Consider the following 14,850-nt stretch of genomic DNA (forward strand, 5'->3'; position numbering starts at 1 on the left):
CTCCCTGCCGTCCCCTTCTTCAATATCGAGTATCACTTATAATGCATTTTCACACACATCATTATTCTATTAGTGTTTAAAGAAAATGCACATTATGTATTCACTATTCCCACACTGTGATTGGCCAGTCACACACAGTATATACTTTGGTTTGTATATACAGTTACGTGTTAAACTTGTTGTAAACTTCCAAATTGTACGTTGTACATGAATGTACAGTCAGTCAGTCTCGGTAGAGGCAGTCACTGTGTGTGACTAGCCAATCACAGAGCGTGAAGAGTGAATACATAATGAGCATTTTCTTAAAATATGAATATGGAGAGCGACGGAATGTCCAGATTTTTAGCTCTCGTTAACCCACACCTACTTCCACTACAGATGGGTGAGCAGATACACATAGTGGTGTACTCGATTTATATTCCATCTATCCAACTCATCCAACTACACTGATCTGTGCCCAGCACAGTTTCCATTCCATTCCATTCAGTACGATATATATATCGACCTGACATCATCTAAAAGGCAATCAGTCGAATGAATCTGTATTAGGAAATAAATCATTGGATTTAAACACAGCAGGCTTTATATGGATATGTGTTTTATTAGCACTTTTAATGATGAAGACTCATGTAACATTTCTATTTTACATAATTTGATTGTTCATGTCTGTTGAGTGTGGCTCGCAGATGATGTCATGTAAAAGTGACTGTTGCCAAGGGTTGCGAACATGTCCTCTCCAAAGAGCACAAGTTGTCCTGTAAACAGTGACTCAAGACGCTACACTCAATTCAGTCTGCTTGTGATGTCATCGCCACGCTTTTTTATTGGGTTCATAATTATACACTTATTACTTATATAGTGTTGGACCACACTGAGTCTCACCAAAAGTTAAATCCAACATTAGCCCATGACATCTCATGGATCAGAACATCAAGACAATATGAAAGGTATGGAGGATATAAATCCACTTTAATATCTACATGCAGATGAAATTTGGTTTCAATTTTTTCCCCTCTGAATTACTGTGTGCATGCAATTTGTAGTGTGGCGTGAGGCCACACTTTTGATGATCAAAAAAATGTAAATGGCTACTGTGTTAATTTTTAAAACAAGCCCAAGTTATTATATACAGTTTTTTTTTTAGCTTTTGCCTTGACTCAATGTTAAAGCAATGAGAGCCAAAGGCACTATTTCCCAGTATGACGTTTGCTTTAACTTCTTTAATACTTAGCGTAGAGAAGTGAACGAGGTATGAAATTCAAGTTCAAGTCCTGTAGATGAGAATTAATCACAGACTTGATTTAATTCAACCTGTTAATTAATTCATTGTTGATTCAACCTGAAGTGTTGGTTGCACTTGATTCAAATAATGCATGTGAATGCATGTGTCCTTAATGTTGGTTATTTTTTTGTTTATAGCCATAATTAATTTACACCTGTTTCCATTATTTATTTCACAGTCAAATTGGTTGAATGTTTGGCTAAAAAGTTACTGAATCGTTTCGGATCGTAATGTTCTAAATGAACCAATATTGTCTTTGAATCATATCAGCAACCATGAATGTGATACAAATCGAATCGTTACACCCTAAAATTATTAATAATTGTTATGTTTACATTATTCCTATCAATGATGTAGTAATTAAAACTAGAAGTGACTGTGTGACATTTATAATCATGACTATCTGTAGAGCTAAATTCCCAGCAGCAAAAAAAATGGAGGAATATGTGTGAATATAATTATTAACCAGAGGAAGGGCTCCTTCTCCTGCATTCAAATGATTACTCTCTCACACTCTTGTATGTACACATACATAATACACTTTATAGTGTACTCTTTTCACCCCTTTCACCAAGGGCATGGACATATGTCCTCTTCTTCTGCCGCAACTTGCTCTCTTTCTGTCCCCTTTCACTCACCGTGTCTCTCTCATCTTTGGAAGAGATAACAGTGTGCTTTCATCTTCCTCCTCCCTGAAGAGAAGACTGCCCAGCAGAGCCAGAGTAGCCGAGTCAGCATTTTGGTCCGCCTATGATGTCACAGACCCCCCTCCCCAACGCACACACATATACTGTACATACATAGATATAAACTGGGGTGTTAAAAATTGTGCCCTGCAAGAGGTAAGAATGGGGAAATCTGTGCACTCCCGCAGACCCAGAGTGCAAAGTCTTAGATTGAGACTTGTGATTTTTTTTTACCTCAGTTTGGATGTGATAGGAGAAGAGTAGGAGGTAAAAGAAAAAGAAAAGAAAGGTATTTGGGAGTGGGAATAAAGTGCCTGAGGGGGCAAAGGGAGGGTCATTTCGGGGAGGTGGGGGGGTTTGAATGTGTTAATACACAGGAAGACTGCATCAAACCAATGCACTGCCTGCTCGAAGCTCGAGCAGCTGAGAGGAGTGCGTCAGCAGTACATTCACGTTCCCACTGAAGGACAAAGGGAGGGGGGCAGAGCAAGCGTCTTAGTTGCCTGCAACACACATGGGGGAGGAGGAGGAGGGAAAAAAGAGAGAGATTGGAGCATAAACAAGAAGAGAAGACTGGGATTAGGATGCTGCTGCTGCCGCCCGTTTATGTGTGACGGTGGGCTGCCTGTTTGAGCGCCTGCATGCCGCCTCCTCCTCCTCTCCTCCATCTCCCTCCCATATTCTCTCCTTTGCGCACTCTATCTTCCCCTTGCTCTTGATCTGTCACTAGTTCTCTCTCTCTCTCTCCCTCTCTCTCTCTGTGTTCTAGTCAGGCTACTGCAGCACTCCACCAGCCAGCCAGCCAGCCAGCCGCACACATGGCCAACTGACACAACTTACTACCTCAGCCAGCCCTGGTGGAGAAAAACTATCAAGTAAGCACGAAGAAGAGCACCGTGGGACACGACCTAAAAGGAGGACCAGCGAGCCTCAATCCCTGTTTATGGACAATGGAGCTGACTTTGTCACACATCCATTCTCTCTCTCTTTTTTGCTCTTGAGGACAAGCACGCTCCCTCTCTCACACTTCCGCGAAGCTCCAGCAGTGCAGCGCATCCCTTATTCTACAACCGACCCCCCCCCCACCTCCCCACCCTCTACCCCCACCACCACCACCATCTCTCCCACCACCATCACCGCCCCCCTCCCTCAGGAGGAATAGACGGATTACTGCTAACTGTGCACACGGCAGCCTGCAGCTGCTCTGACCGGGGCCAGCCCCGACGCTGGGAGGAAGCAAGAGGAGCTCAGAGGAAGAGGAGAAGAGGAAGAGAGAGGGGGCTTGATTGTGCCTGGAGTTCTTTAGCCTTTTTTTTGTCTCTCAGTCTCTGTCACAACAGGGCTAATCACCAGCCGAGCAGTCCTTGGCAAAGTCACACTGATGGAGGTCTCGCCACCAAAAAAGGCTACCAGCATGTATCAGGAGACAGTTGGACCAGTATTTTTGGGGGCAGTTTTCTTCTAACAAGGTGAAGTACATCATGGATTAGTTTTACCTTTGAGAGACTTTGGACTGGTAGGGTTAGCCGGGGCAGAAGAGATTTAAGCACCTGGTAAGCCTCACTGGCCTTACCTGCGTCCTGTGAGTGCTCAGTCCTTCCTACCAGGAGCCATTTTGTACCGTCAGCCAATCAAGGGCCACTATCACTTGCAAGAAAACTAATTCATGCCACTGTGACCCATAGATGGACTTCATAAATCAATGAGACGATTTTCAGACTAATGAGGTAAGTCGACATTGTTCTTATTGAAGCTGTTTTCCTACTTCATCTCTTGTCTTAATCTCTCCTTTACTTGCCCCTCTCTCTCTTATTCCTGCTTCTGGCGCATTTTATTTTGATGCAGCATCTTCCTGCACTGTCGATGGAACTCGGGAGCCTTAAGTTGCTCCAGCCAGGCTAGGGTGATCCGTCCTCTGGTGTGTGCCGTCTCCCCCCACCATGCAGAATAATGTGCCCTCCACATCATGAGTCCTTTGGGCCAGGTTAGTGTGCAGCCTACCTGGAACACAGCCCTGCTTGCCGTGCTCTCCCTCATGGTACCTGCCCTCAGTATGTGCCAGTCCAGCAGCCCAGCACTGGGTTCGGCCAACCCACAGAACTGTCCGGGTGTGTGCTCCTGCACCAACCAGCTCAGCAAGGTGGTCTGCACTCGACGAGGCCTGGTCCGGGTGCCTCCCAACATCCCAGCCAACACCAGGTATCTTAACCTGATGGAAAACAGCATAGAGACCATACAGGCTGACACTTTCAGACACCTGCATCACTTGGAGGTACTGCAGTTGGGCAGGAATGTTATCAGGCAGATTGAAGTGGGGGCCTTCAACGGCTTGACCAGCCTCAACACCTTGGAGCTGTTTGACAACAGGCTGACGGTGATACCCAGTGGAGCTTTTGAATACCTGTCAAAGCTAAGAGAATTGTGGTTGAGGAACAATCCCATCGAGAGCATCCCGTCGTATGCCTTCAATCGCGTCCCCTCGCTAATGAGGCTTGATCTCGGAGAGCTCAGAAAGTTGGAGTACATCTCCGACGGGGCATTCGAAGGCCTTCAAAACCTCAAGTACCTCAACTTGGGGATGTGCAACCTGAGGGAGTTCCCCAATCTTTCACCACTTATGGGACTGGAGGAGCTTGAAATATCAGAGAATGTTTTCCCTGAACTGAGACCCGCGGCCTTCCACGGGCTCAAAAATTTGCGCAAACTATGGATTATGAACTCCGCCATCACCATAATTGAGAGGAATGCATTTGATGACATCACAGCTTTGGTGGAGTTGAACTTGGCTCACAACAATCTGTCATCGCTCCCCCATAACCTCTTCACACCACTGCAGTACTTAGTGGAGCTACATCTGCATCACAACCCTTGGAAGTGTGACTGTGATGTAGTATGGCTGTCTTGGTGGCTCAGAGAATATATTCCCACTAATTCCACCTGCTGTGGACGCTGCCACACTCCGAGCCACATGAGGGGACGGTACCTGGTGGAAGTAGACCAGACGACGTTTCAGTGCTCAGCACCATTCATCTTGGACGCGCCAAGAGATCTGAACATCTCAGCAGCAAGGGTGGCGGAACTGAAGTGTCGTACTGCAGCTATGAGCTCTGTTAGATGGCTTCTCCCAAGTGGGACCGTGCTGACACATGGATCGGTTCACCCGCGGATTTCCGTCCTTAACGACGGAACATTAAACTTCTCCAATGTTCTACCGTCAGACACGGGCGTCTATACTTGCATGGTGAGCAACATGGCGGGAAATTCCAACGCCTCGGCCTACTTAAATGTCAGCAATGCCGAACTCAACACATCAAATCTGTCCTATTTTACCACGGTAACAGTGGAGGTTCTCGAGCCAACAGTTGAAGAAACCCCAAAACCCAAGCCTACTGTTCCGGCCTCGCCTTCAGTCTTTAAGCCTGTCTTCATCTCCACGCCTACTGTGCTGTTCCAAAGCACACAAACGCCAAGGCAGGTGTCTATACCTACTGCCAGAATCCCCAGTGGGCCTGCTGCAAGCCTGGATGAGGTCATGAAAACCACCAAAATCATCATTGGCTGTTTTGTGGCTGTGACCTTGTTAGCAGCGGCCATGTTGATAGCTTTCTATAAGTTGCGCAAGCGGCATCAACAGAGGAGCACAGTGGCCGCAGCCAGGACCATAGAGATCATACAGATGGAGGAGGAGGTTCCTCCGGGTCCACCCACTTCTGGATCTAGCGGCTCGGAGGAGACGGGATTGGTATTACCGACGCTAGTGGAACACAACAGCAACACCTTTAAGCCTGGCTATGTGTCTCGCCAAGGGGCCTACGGAGCCCACTGGACCCAGAACAACACTCTTCATCGTTCAACCAGACAGCATCACAGCCACATCAGCACCATAGCGGATCCTTATATCATTAAGACTACTCATGGAAAAGAGAAGGTCCAAGAGACCCAAATCTGAATCATGTTCCACACGGATTTATCACTGACTCTCCCTCACCTCTTGTCCATGTCGTAGAATGCACAAAGAAAAAAAATAAAACGGTCTTTTGTACAGAAGTGCAAATAAGAGACACTTCTTGTTTCTTGTACATGCCTATACATATTATATCACTTAAAAAAATACAAATATATATCTATATATGAGATGACCAGGCAGTGGTAAGACATGCAGATTTTATTAGAAAAGAAAAACATTTGAAACTATTTTCTATGACGGGCAACCTCTGTTGAAGGATGGCTTTAGTGTTTGAGGGTGGTTAATGAAGAGACATATAGTTTGTTTTGGACCATATTTAGGATGCAGTAAAATATGGATCTTTATATCCAGCCCCACATTGAAAGCTCCATTTTTTTACTGTGCCAAATGTGATATGCAATAAAATGGTATTATCCCACAAAGGAAAATGCAAAAAGAGGCAAAATGAATAGATCTCAAATTTTGACTAAGCATAGCAGTGTGATGGCACAGATTGAACGTGTGCTGTTGGGATGCTTTTCAACTGCAGTGCATCGCTGCAGCTAAGGTTCACCCTGTGTTTGCTGCTGATGGCACACTTTGACAGTTGTTTTATCGCAACATTTTAATTATATGTACTTATGGCACATCAAATGAACATGCAGACTAATAGCAGTTGTTGCAGATACTGTACTTTGTTCTGTCATTGGTTGCATTTTTGTGTTGTTTCTTCCCCCCTTTAGGTTTTGCTTCTTAATGGCTTGTGTAGTGTTTAGGGCTAATTTAGTAATGCATTACAGCAGTTGCCTGACTTGTCTCTGCAAGGGCTCATTCTGATGCTAATTTTTCAGCGGAACTGACATGTGGTGCAGTGATACAGGGCTTTGCGGACCATTCTGCTTTTTTGGGGAAGGAAAAAGGATTGAAGTTAAACACAATGAATGTCTGTGTGATACCCGGGGCTTTTCCATGGACTCATTGACTTTGTTTTACCAGTTTATTTTAAAGGAACCCTATTTTTATGGAGAGACAAAAAAAGAGGCTATGAAAAATAAAACCTTCTCATTTGTATTTCTTCAAACAGAAACACTTTCATCTGATGTCTTTTGTGTGTAATTTGTTGAAGAGTAAATAGCGGGGACAGGATTGTAAATCTAGCCCTAACACCCCCCCCCCATCTTACACTCTCCTATGCATTTACTTGGTGTCTGCATGAATGGGTCTTTAAGTAACTGGTGTACAATGCTGCATTATACCCCACAGTGGGGCTCTATGCAGGTCAGATAGGCTGTTGGTCTTTGATGCCTCCACTTAGTTTTTCTTAAAAACATTCATCTTTTTTCAGTGACTGAGCAGTTAAAAAATACATACGTATATCCCACAGTTGTGCAGTTTGTGGGTTTCTTTTCCTTACATCTGCAGGTTCTAGTGTATACTGTAGCATAGACAGTTGAACACCATCACACAACACTTCATTTAGATGACAAACACGGTAACTCAAAGACATACGACCTTGATATGGTGTGCCATCTATACTGGTATACAAGCACTGGCCAAACATTGTGTAATGCTGCAGACATTTGTCAGATGCTATTCAAACCCTGCAGCTAGATAACCATTTAGAAAATGTTGCCGACACACACACGCACACACACAAAATTCATCCTGCTGAGGCTATTTGCAGAAATTAAAGTCCGACCCCTGTGATAATTATAGAGCATGTTGAGTTGGCAGGAACAGCAAGGCTCCACTCTACAGCTCCAGGCAGTGTGTTCTTTTGCTGATCACAAAGGGTTAGCCATTGTCAAAATTATTTCTACTTTATGAAACGCTACACCTGTATTTTGGTCCTAGATGGTACTCCTAAGTAACTTTTTTTTTCAAAGAAGAAAAGCTTATTTTTGAATTTAGATATTTTTTAGTTACTATGTTCGGGTGTAAATTTAATTTAATGTGTATTTTTTAAATTATTTCAAAACTTTATTTGGAAATCAACAAATCAGTTTTGGACAATGTTAATGTTATGTTAATTTTATTTGTATTATTTAGGCTAATGTTTATTTGTAGAATTCATTAATTTTTAAAAGTTATAATACAGGCTTGTTGTACTACATATCGTAAATTAATTGTACACTAAATAATAATGACATATTTGAATAGAACTGTTTTAAGGTTGCAGCATAAACTTGCAGCATAAAATAAAATTAATAAGATAAGGCCAATCAGAAGTACATGATTTTTTTTACTAAATACAATCCATTTATTTTGTAAAATATATATTTTGACATAATTTATATGTGGGTTTGTTTTCAAGTTATAAAAATACAAATATTTGGACAATTTTATAACGCTATGTCTTACACTTAAGGCGTACATTTAATGTAAAAGTATATCATTCAATAAAATTAGGTATTCATTACATCTTGTCAATCTTACTTTTTTATCCATTACCCATGAATCCATTAAAAAATAGGTCATTTCAAGTAATCAAAAAAATGGTGAATTGGTAAGTTCTGTACTAATTAATTTGCATTCATTTTGTAGAAAATGCTACTAAATTATCAAGGGGACCAGGCACTATTAATAGGACTGAATAACAGTAGATATACATCTGGTTCAGCAAAACAGGGACAGTAATTATGTAACAGTCAGGCGTACAGATTGAATGGGAGCAGGTTATGTCAGGATGAAACATGGCTGGCTAGTTAAGCGCACCAGGCAGGGTGTGTGTACAGGTGGACCGACAAGGAGATGGAGCGGCCATGTGTTTGTAGATGGATGTTTCAAACACTTAAACCACAAAAACCTACACTCGCTGTAACTCTTATCAGGTCATTGAACATCACACATTTACCTGAAGTAGTTAATACCGAGGGTATTCATAAAAGAGTACTGTTGCATGACAACAGTTATTTCAAATTTGGTCATTTTGATCATTTACCAAATGTTCCAAACTGTGAATGAAGGAGGTGTGGTCTGATCTGATACATGACGAGAGATATGTAGTGGTATACATTATGTTTTTATATTGACTGTTTTAACTTTTGGCCCTCTGCTGCTATGCAAACTGTATCTACGCAACTGTCTTAAGCGTTAACATGTAGACTTGAAAATTAGACTTAGTAGTACAATTTTTATTGTTTTTTGTTGATTAATAGTAATGTTATTATATGACACTGTGATATTCAGGACAAATTCTATTGTAAAAATCATATGGTGGGATCATTATGTTGATGTTATGCCTTTTCTGGATATGACTTTCTTCAGCCCTTTCACTGGTTAATACGGTTCCAATTAAGGGGAACAAAGCATAACTTGATGTTTTCCTTTACCAGTGTATACATATAACTGTTTAGTGCACAGCCATAGATGCAGTGAAAAGATGTGTTAGCCTAAACTATCCAAACTAATAATTGTGGTTTGCACATTTCCAACAGTAAGAGACTTTTGAAACCACGAGAAGTAGTGTCTGGCCCAAGCTATGTTTTCCCCCAATATTAGTAGTGCATTTGGACGAGGAAAAAATGTTTTCCCGACTTTAACCCGTATTTCACACTGTCATAATCAATACGGGCCGCAGTCACTGAAAAACGTCTAATTGTCATGATAATGACCCACCTGGAACACTGGCAACTGTGTTTTCTTTCCCCAGGGTATAACCATGGCACTGTCAGCTATTGGTTTCACAGAGGCTTCTGCTGTTGTCAAGGGTTAAGAGGTAGAACATCGGAGTGCAAGTTTCTAGTAACATCAAAAAGGGTTATTGTCAATCCTTTCTCTCAGGTGGATGCGTTGATATGTCTTGCAGATGAGTCGGTCATGATTTATATATGGTAGTACAGCAACCGTCTTCTGCTCCATTGCTCTGTCTCTTACTTCTGTTGTACAAACTGTCAAATGTGTCCTTCAACATATCCAGCAAAAATGCCTAAATTCTTATTACTGAACCATCATTGGCCCGCTTGTCAACTATTCATGGAGTCGGTGAGCAGTCTACATGTCGACCATATTAGCATCGCTGAGGTGTGTGAGTGGGTGTGTCGTATCACTGTGCTGAGAGAGTAAATATTACTTTATTATTATTATACTTTATATATTTTTAGGACTGAATTAGAATTTTGATGTGAAGGAATTTTGAACTTCACTCAAATTAATTAATAGTAAAATAGTATTTATTTTATTTAAATCTACATATATTCTCGAAAAAAATACAACTAATATATTACTTTATTCCTGTTTTTTTTTTTTATTTAAGTGTGGCTCCATTAATACAAAGCATATTACAAAGACTGAACTGAAAGAGCAACGACCGGCTATTTATTTTAATCTGTGGCTATAAAAAGATGTAGTTATTGTTCGATTTACTGAAGAGAAAAACACACTCAATGAGACATATTAAGATTATTATCATTGTAATCGGTGTTTTGGTATTGTAAAGGCACTTACTAGAGCACGCATAATGAAAATTGGTCATCGTTACAACCATAGTTAGAACACTATAGCATAATACAATTAGGTTTAAAAACCTATTTATCTCTCCTTGAGGCAACTGTTACAAATGACGACAGTTTTCAGCAGCCTGTCAGAAGCCTACACTATCCATAGTAGAAAGGCACAGCGGAGATAAAAAGAATTAAGTGCCACTACATGCAGTCGCTTGTCTCCGCAGCTCAATGGGATCTGGTGGGAGGGGGAAGCAAACAGGCGAGATGACATGCTGTGGCTAACATGGTTTGAGCTAAAAGATTTGCTGCAAAAGTGAGTGCTTGAGCCTGAAGATCTATATCTGTTAATGAAGTCTCAAGCAGCAGCAGTACCAGGCAACACAGTAAGTCTGCCCAAGTTTCCCTGGTGACTAGGGTTTCCAATTCCCTGACAAATAAATAAGGGACTCCTTGTTGGCAGGGAAATACGGGACAAAGGGTATCCCTTTTTAGCTCAATGCGGAACACAGACTTTTGCTTCCAAATGCGGGATGATTCCATTTTTCAAGAGATAGTAGTTGGCAACCCTACTGTTGACTCATGTTTTTTCTGCAGACACAAAGACATTTGGAAAAATGATTCATGCTTGTACTATTAAGAAATAGTCTAGACTTAAATTCTAAGCTCATTTTATTTTCATTGCTAAGGTTAGGCTAACCCTTAACGTGCTGCCCAAGTGCAGTCTAACTTTAGTACGAGTCTCCAGTGTTATTCTCATGTGTGAGCTCTCTAGTCTTGATTTAAAAGGTCAGTCAAATTAATGACTAGGCCTCCACATTGTTAGCCTTTCACTCGTGCTATCCTGTCTAGTTTTGCTTTTGGTTTTATTAGTCTGACACAAACGTAATTTACTTCACTGTCTTGAAAGTGCGACCCATGAAATATCACAGTATCATAACTTCTGGAACCTGAAATTTTATCTTACTAAGCTGCAGTTATGAGCATAATTCTTATCAAACAGTACTTTTCAATGAATGTTCTGATGGTCACTGGTGTCTTTTTTCTATGATGGCTTGTAGGACCATATCAATAGGTTCCACTGAGAATCTAATGAACTAATCACATTACTAAATTGTTAGGATTTCCTTAGGGATGCAGGTATGCTGGAGCCTATCCCAGCTGTCTTCGGGCGAGAGACGGGGTACACCCTGGACTGGCCACCAGCCAATCACAGGGCACATATAGACAAACAACCATTCACACTCACATTCATACCTATGGACAATTTGGAGTCACCAATTAACCTAGCATGTTTTTGGAATGTGGGAGGAAACAGGAGTACCCGGAGAAAACCCACGCATGCACGGGGACAACATGCAAACTCCACACAGATGCCCAAGCAGAGAATCAACCCTGATCCCCTGACTGTGTGGCCTCCATGCTAACCACTTGTCAACCGTGCAGTCTGCCTCCTGTTCCAAAATCTGTAAAAATGTGATTTTCGTCGGTGCTCCGCTTGATTGACTGTCAGGCCATTTCCTGCTGACACAGGGACATAGTGCGTTTGCTGGCAGTGTTTAACCAATCAGAGAACATGGCTTAATATGTATACGTACGTACGCATAACGTATGCATAACATCCGCCACGTGCTGCAAAACAACATTGTGCTTATCTCTCCGCTACTGTGAAAAACCAAGTGAACTCCAGCCGCTGGACATTGGTGTCAACAAGGCGTTCAAAATGAAGTTTTGAGTGCTGAGAGAGCGATGGATGGAAGACGGCAAACATGGAGGCAGCGCTGGTCATGTTATGTCATCATTGATGCTCCAACTGTTGTCTCGGCTTTGGCAAAAGTCGGAATCATTGTTGAACAACCACCTGACAACGAGACTGACTCCAACAATGATGAGAGGGAACCCGGCATGTTTGATGGCCAAATTGCCCAGTTGTTCAATTCGGACACAGAAAATCAGATCACAAAAATAAAAATGATTCTAAAAACTTACATCTAAATATATGTGCATTTGTGGTAAAACGATGTTCTTTTTCTTCAGCATACTCAACTTTTGTTTCTCTCGACCTTTTAAAATGTATGAAGATGATGCTGTCTACATATTTGTTACGACAGTAATTTATTTCCTAATCAGTACTTCTCTAGTTTTATAGATATATAAACCTGTCCTAAAGCAGTGTTATGAAGCACTTCATCACCATCACGCAGCCTTCAGGCACACACACACACACACACACACTGTCATTGTTACTGTACGTGTCATTGTCACTGTAATTTAGGACAGCATGCTCTCATTGGACTGCAGCAGTGCAACTCTGGATACAGGGTGGCAGTTGGAGATTGTTCCTGGAGGTCTGTTTCTCTGTCACTTTGTCTGCCTCCATCATTCTGCGGTTGTGTGTGTCCATTTTATGTTATTTAACCTCACCCACTCACTGCTGGGGAGGTACGAGCTTGCTGCGGAACAAAAAGGAAAAAAAAAGATTTGTTGTAGAATCAAATGTGATTGCACAGTGAGTCAAGGGCAGATCATATTTTTTAGTACAGTGCACAGGCAGGGTGCAGCTGAGGCACTCTTTCACTAATGTGTGTGTTTATTTGACTATTATTCATGCATGCGTATTTTTAGTATAAAAACACTATTTGCTGTTAACACAATTGAATGGAAATGGTAACTACATATACCATATTGATGGCAAAGTAGAGTGTCTTTAACACAAAAACCAAGATCAGCAAAGATATCGTGTCTAACGAGAGTTAAACGTCAGGGGGAACAAGCTGCCAATGGGCAGAACCAACAGTGGCTGATCTCAAGCCTCTGGGCCGAGTGTAAGGCTGCAGCAGCTTAGTCTGGCCGGGTCCTAAGGTGCAAAGATTTGTGGCTGCTGGGATAGGCTTCAGCATGCCCGTGATCTTCATGAGGAAAAGCAGTAGAAATTGAAGGAATGAAAGTGAAATTTGAAATTGGACTGTGAAAATAACTGGGAGCCAGTGAAGGGAGGCCAGAAGAAGGAGTAGATGTGCTCATGTCGCTTGGTTTTTGTCTGGAGAAGGGCTGCCACACTTGGTCTAAAACCGGATCATACAAAATCTCGAATATTTTTTTTTATTTTAGGCAACATTATAAATTCAATTCATTCATTCTAGACACCCAAAAATACTTTTAATATAGAACTATTATGGTGTTACATGCAGAAAACAATAGAAAACACATATAAATGATTACTGAAAGGAAAGGGTTAAATGAACATTTAATGTCACTTTTACCAGAATCGAATGCTCTGGTTGACAAAAATGCAACGAGGCAGTGAAGAGCCCCACAGATGACACCATAGTACTTTGCTAAGGTGTTGAACTCAATAGTGTTTGTCACCTTTTTTATTAAAATGCTCACACTAGCAATTTCCTTCATCTTGTTGTAGGTTTGTAGGTGTAGGTTTTTGCAGCCATGACCAATAAAAACGTGTGGTATTACTGCTCATTAGCATAGAACTACAAAGCCAGCCTCTGCAAGACTTCATAGATGAGTGGCGGATGTTGAAAGACAACTTTTTCCTATTTCGGTTTCCAGTTGAGAGCACGCTAACAAATATGTTTTGTAATAAATATATGTTACAAACATGGTTGGACTCATACAGTGTATTAATAACAGTCATCAATGTTTGGGATTTCTTGTTTGGGCACACGAGTCCACCGGTCCGGACTAGTGGTTAGCGTGCAGGTAAAACACCAGGATACAACAGTGACTGGAAAGGAGGGATTTAATAGTATAATATTTTTTTTTCATTCATTCAATTCAGCTGCTCAGCTCTACAACAGGTCAGCATGACCTTGAACTGACTTGTTTGCATACAATTTCCCTTAATTTGCCACCTCAACTAACATAGTTATTTTGTGTCGTGCTCTTGCAAATATTACACCCAGTAGATGAAACTGTCAGGTTTCCCTCCATCTTTATCTGGTTGTATCATCACTTAGAAAGCTCTTCTGTGCAGTATCCTGGTGTAGATTTAAAGATGGCTTCATTGATAGAATTTAATTGAGGTCCTGTCCACACAGGAACAATCCTGAGAATTTTTTTTTTTTTGGCGGGTTTAAAAAGAATGGCCAAATGAACTTAGGCTATAGAAGAAAAAAGGACCCACATAAGTCTGTCTTCCGCTTTCCAAAGCTAATTTAGATTTATGACAAAGTGGAATTAAGAATGTATCATTTTGGGTGTATGAAGGAAGAAAATACCGTGCCACTCAAAATACTCAAAATATTATGTTGGCTTGTTGTCAAAGCTCGGTGTCGCTGATGTCATTGTATACATTGAGACATTTTTTTTTCAACTTATTTGAACAATAAAGTCATGAAAATACAGTTACTGTCAAATCGTTAAATATTTGCCACTTGCACAAAATTACCTGTCTGGCTTCTTTAAAAAAAAACCCATTGACATCCAGAATTTTTTTTTTCTTCTGTGATGCCATTGACCCTGCCAATAACTTCCAAG

The 14,850-nt window shown here is 41.4% G+C and overlaps 1 protein-coding gene across 1 annotated transcript; it reads left to right on the forward strand.

Annotated features, from left to right (window-relative positions):
* Positions 1 to 2,551: 2,551 nt before the first annotated feature.
* Positions 2,552 to 7,959, forward strand: lrrc4.2 (leucine rich repeat containing 4.2). Its single transcript, XM_058076409.2, has 2 exons — positions 2,552 to 3,695; positions 3,814 to 7,959. Exon 2 carries the CDS (start codon positions 3,935 to 3,937, stop codon positions 5,915 to 5,917), a length of 1,983 nt encoding a protein of 660 aa, XP_057932392.1. The 5' UTR covers positions 2,552 to 3,695; positions 3,814 to 3,934; the 3' UTR covers positions 5,918 to 7,959.
* Positions 7,960 to 14,850: the final 6,891 nt, after the last annotated feature.

This window comes from Doryrhamphus excisus, linkage group LG1, assembly GCF_037039965.1.
Source record: "Doryrhamphus excisus strain RoL-2023G ecotype Guam linkage group LG1, RoL_Dexc_Guam_v1.1, whole genome shotgun sequence".
In the NCBI taxonomy this organism is placed as follows: domain Eukaryota; kingdom Metazoa; phylum Chordata; class Actinopteri; order Syngnathiformes; family Syngnathidae; genus Doryrhamphus; species Doryrhamphus excisus.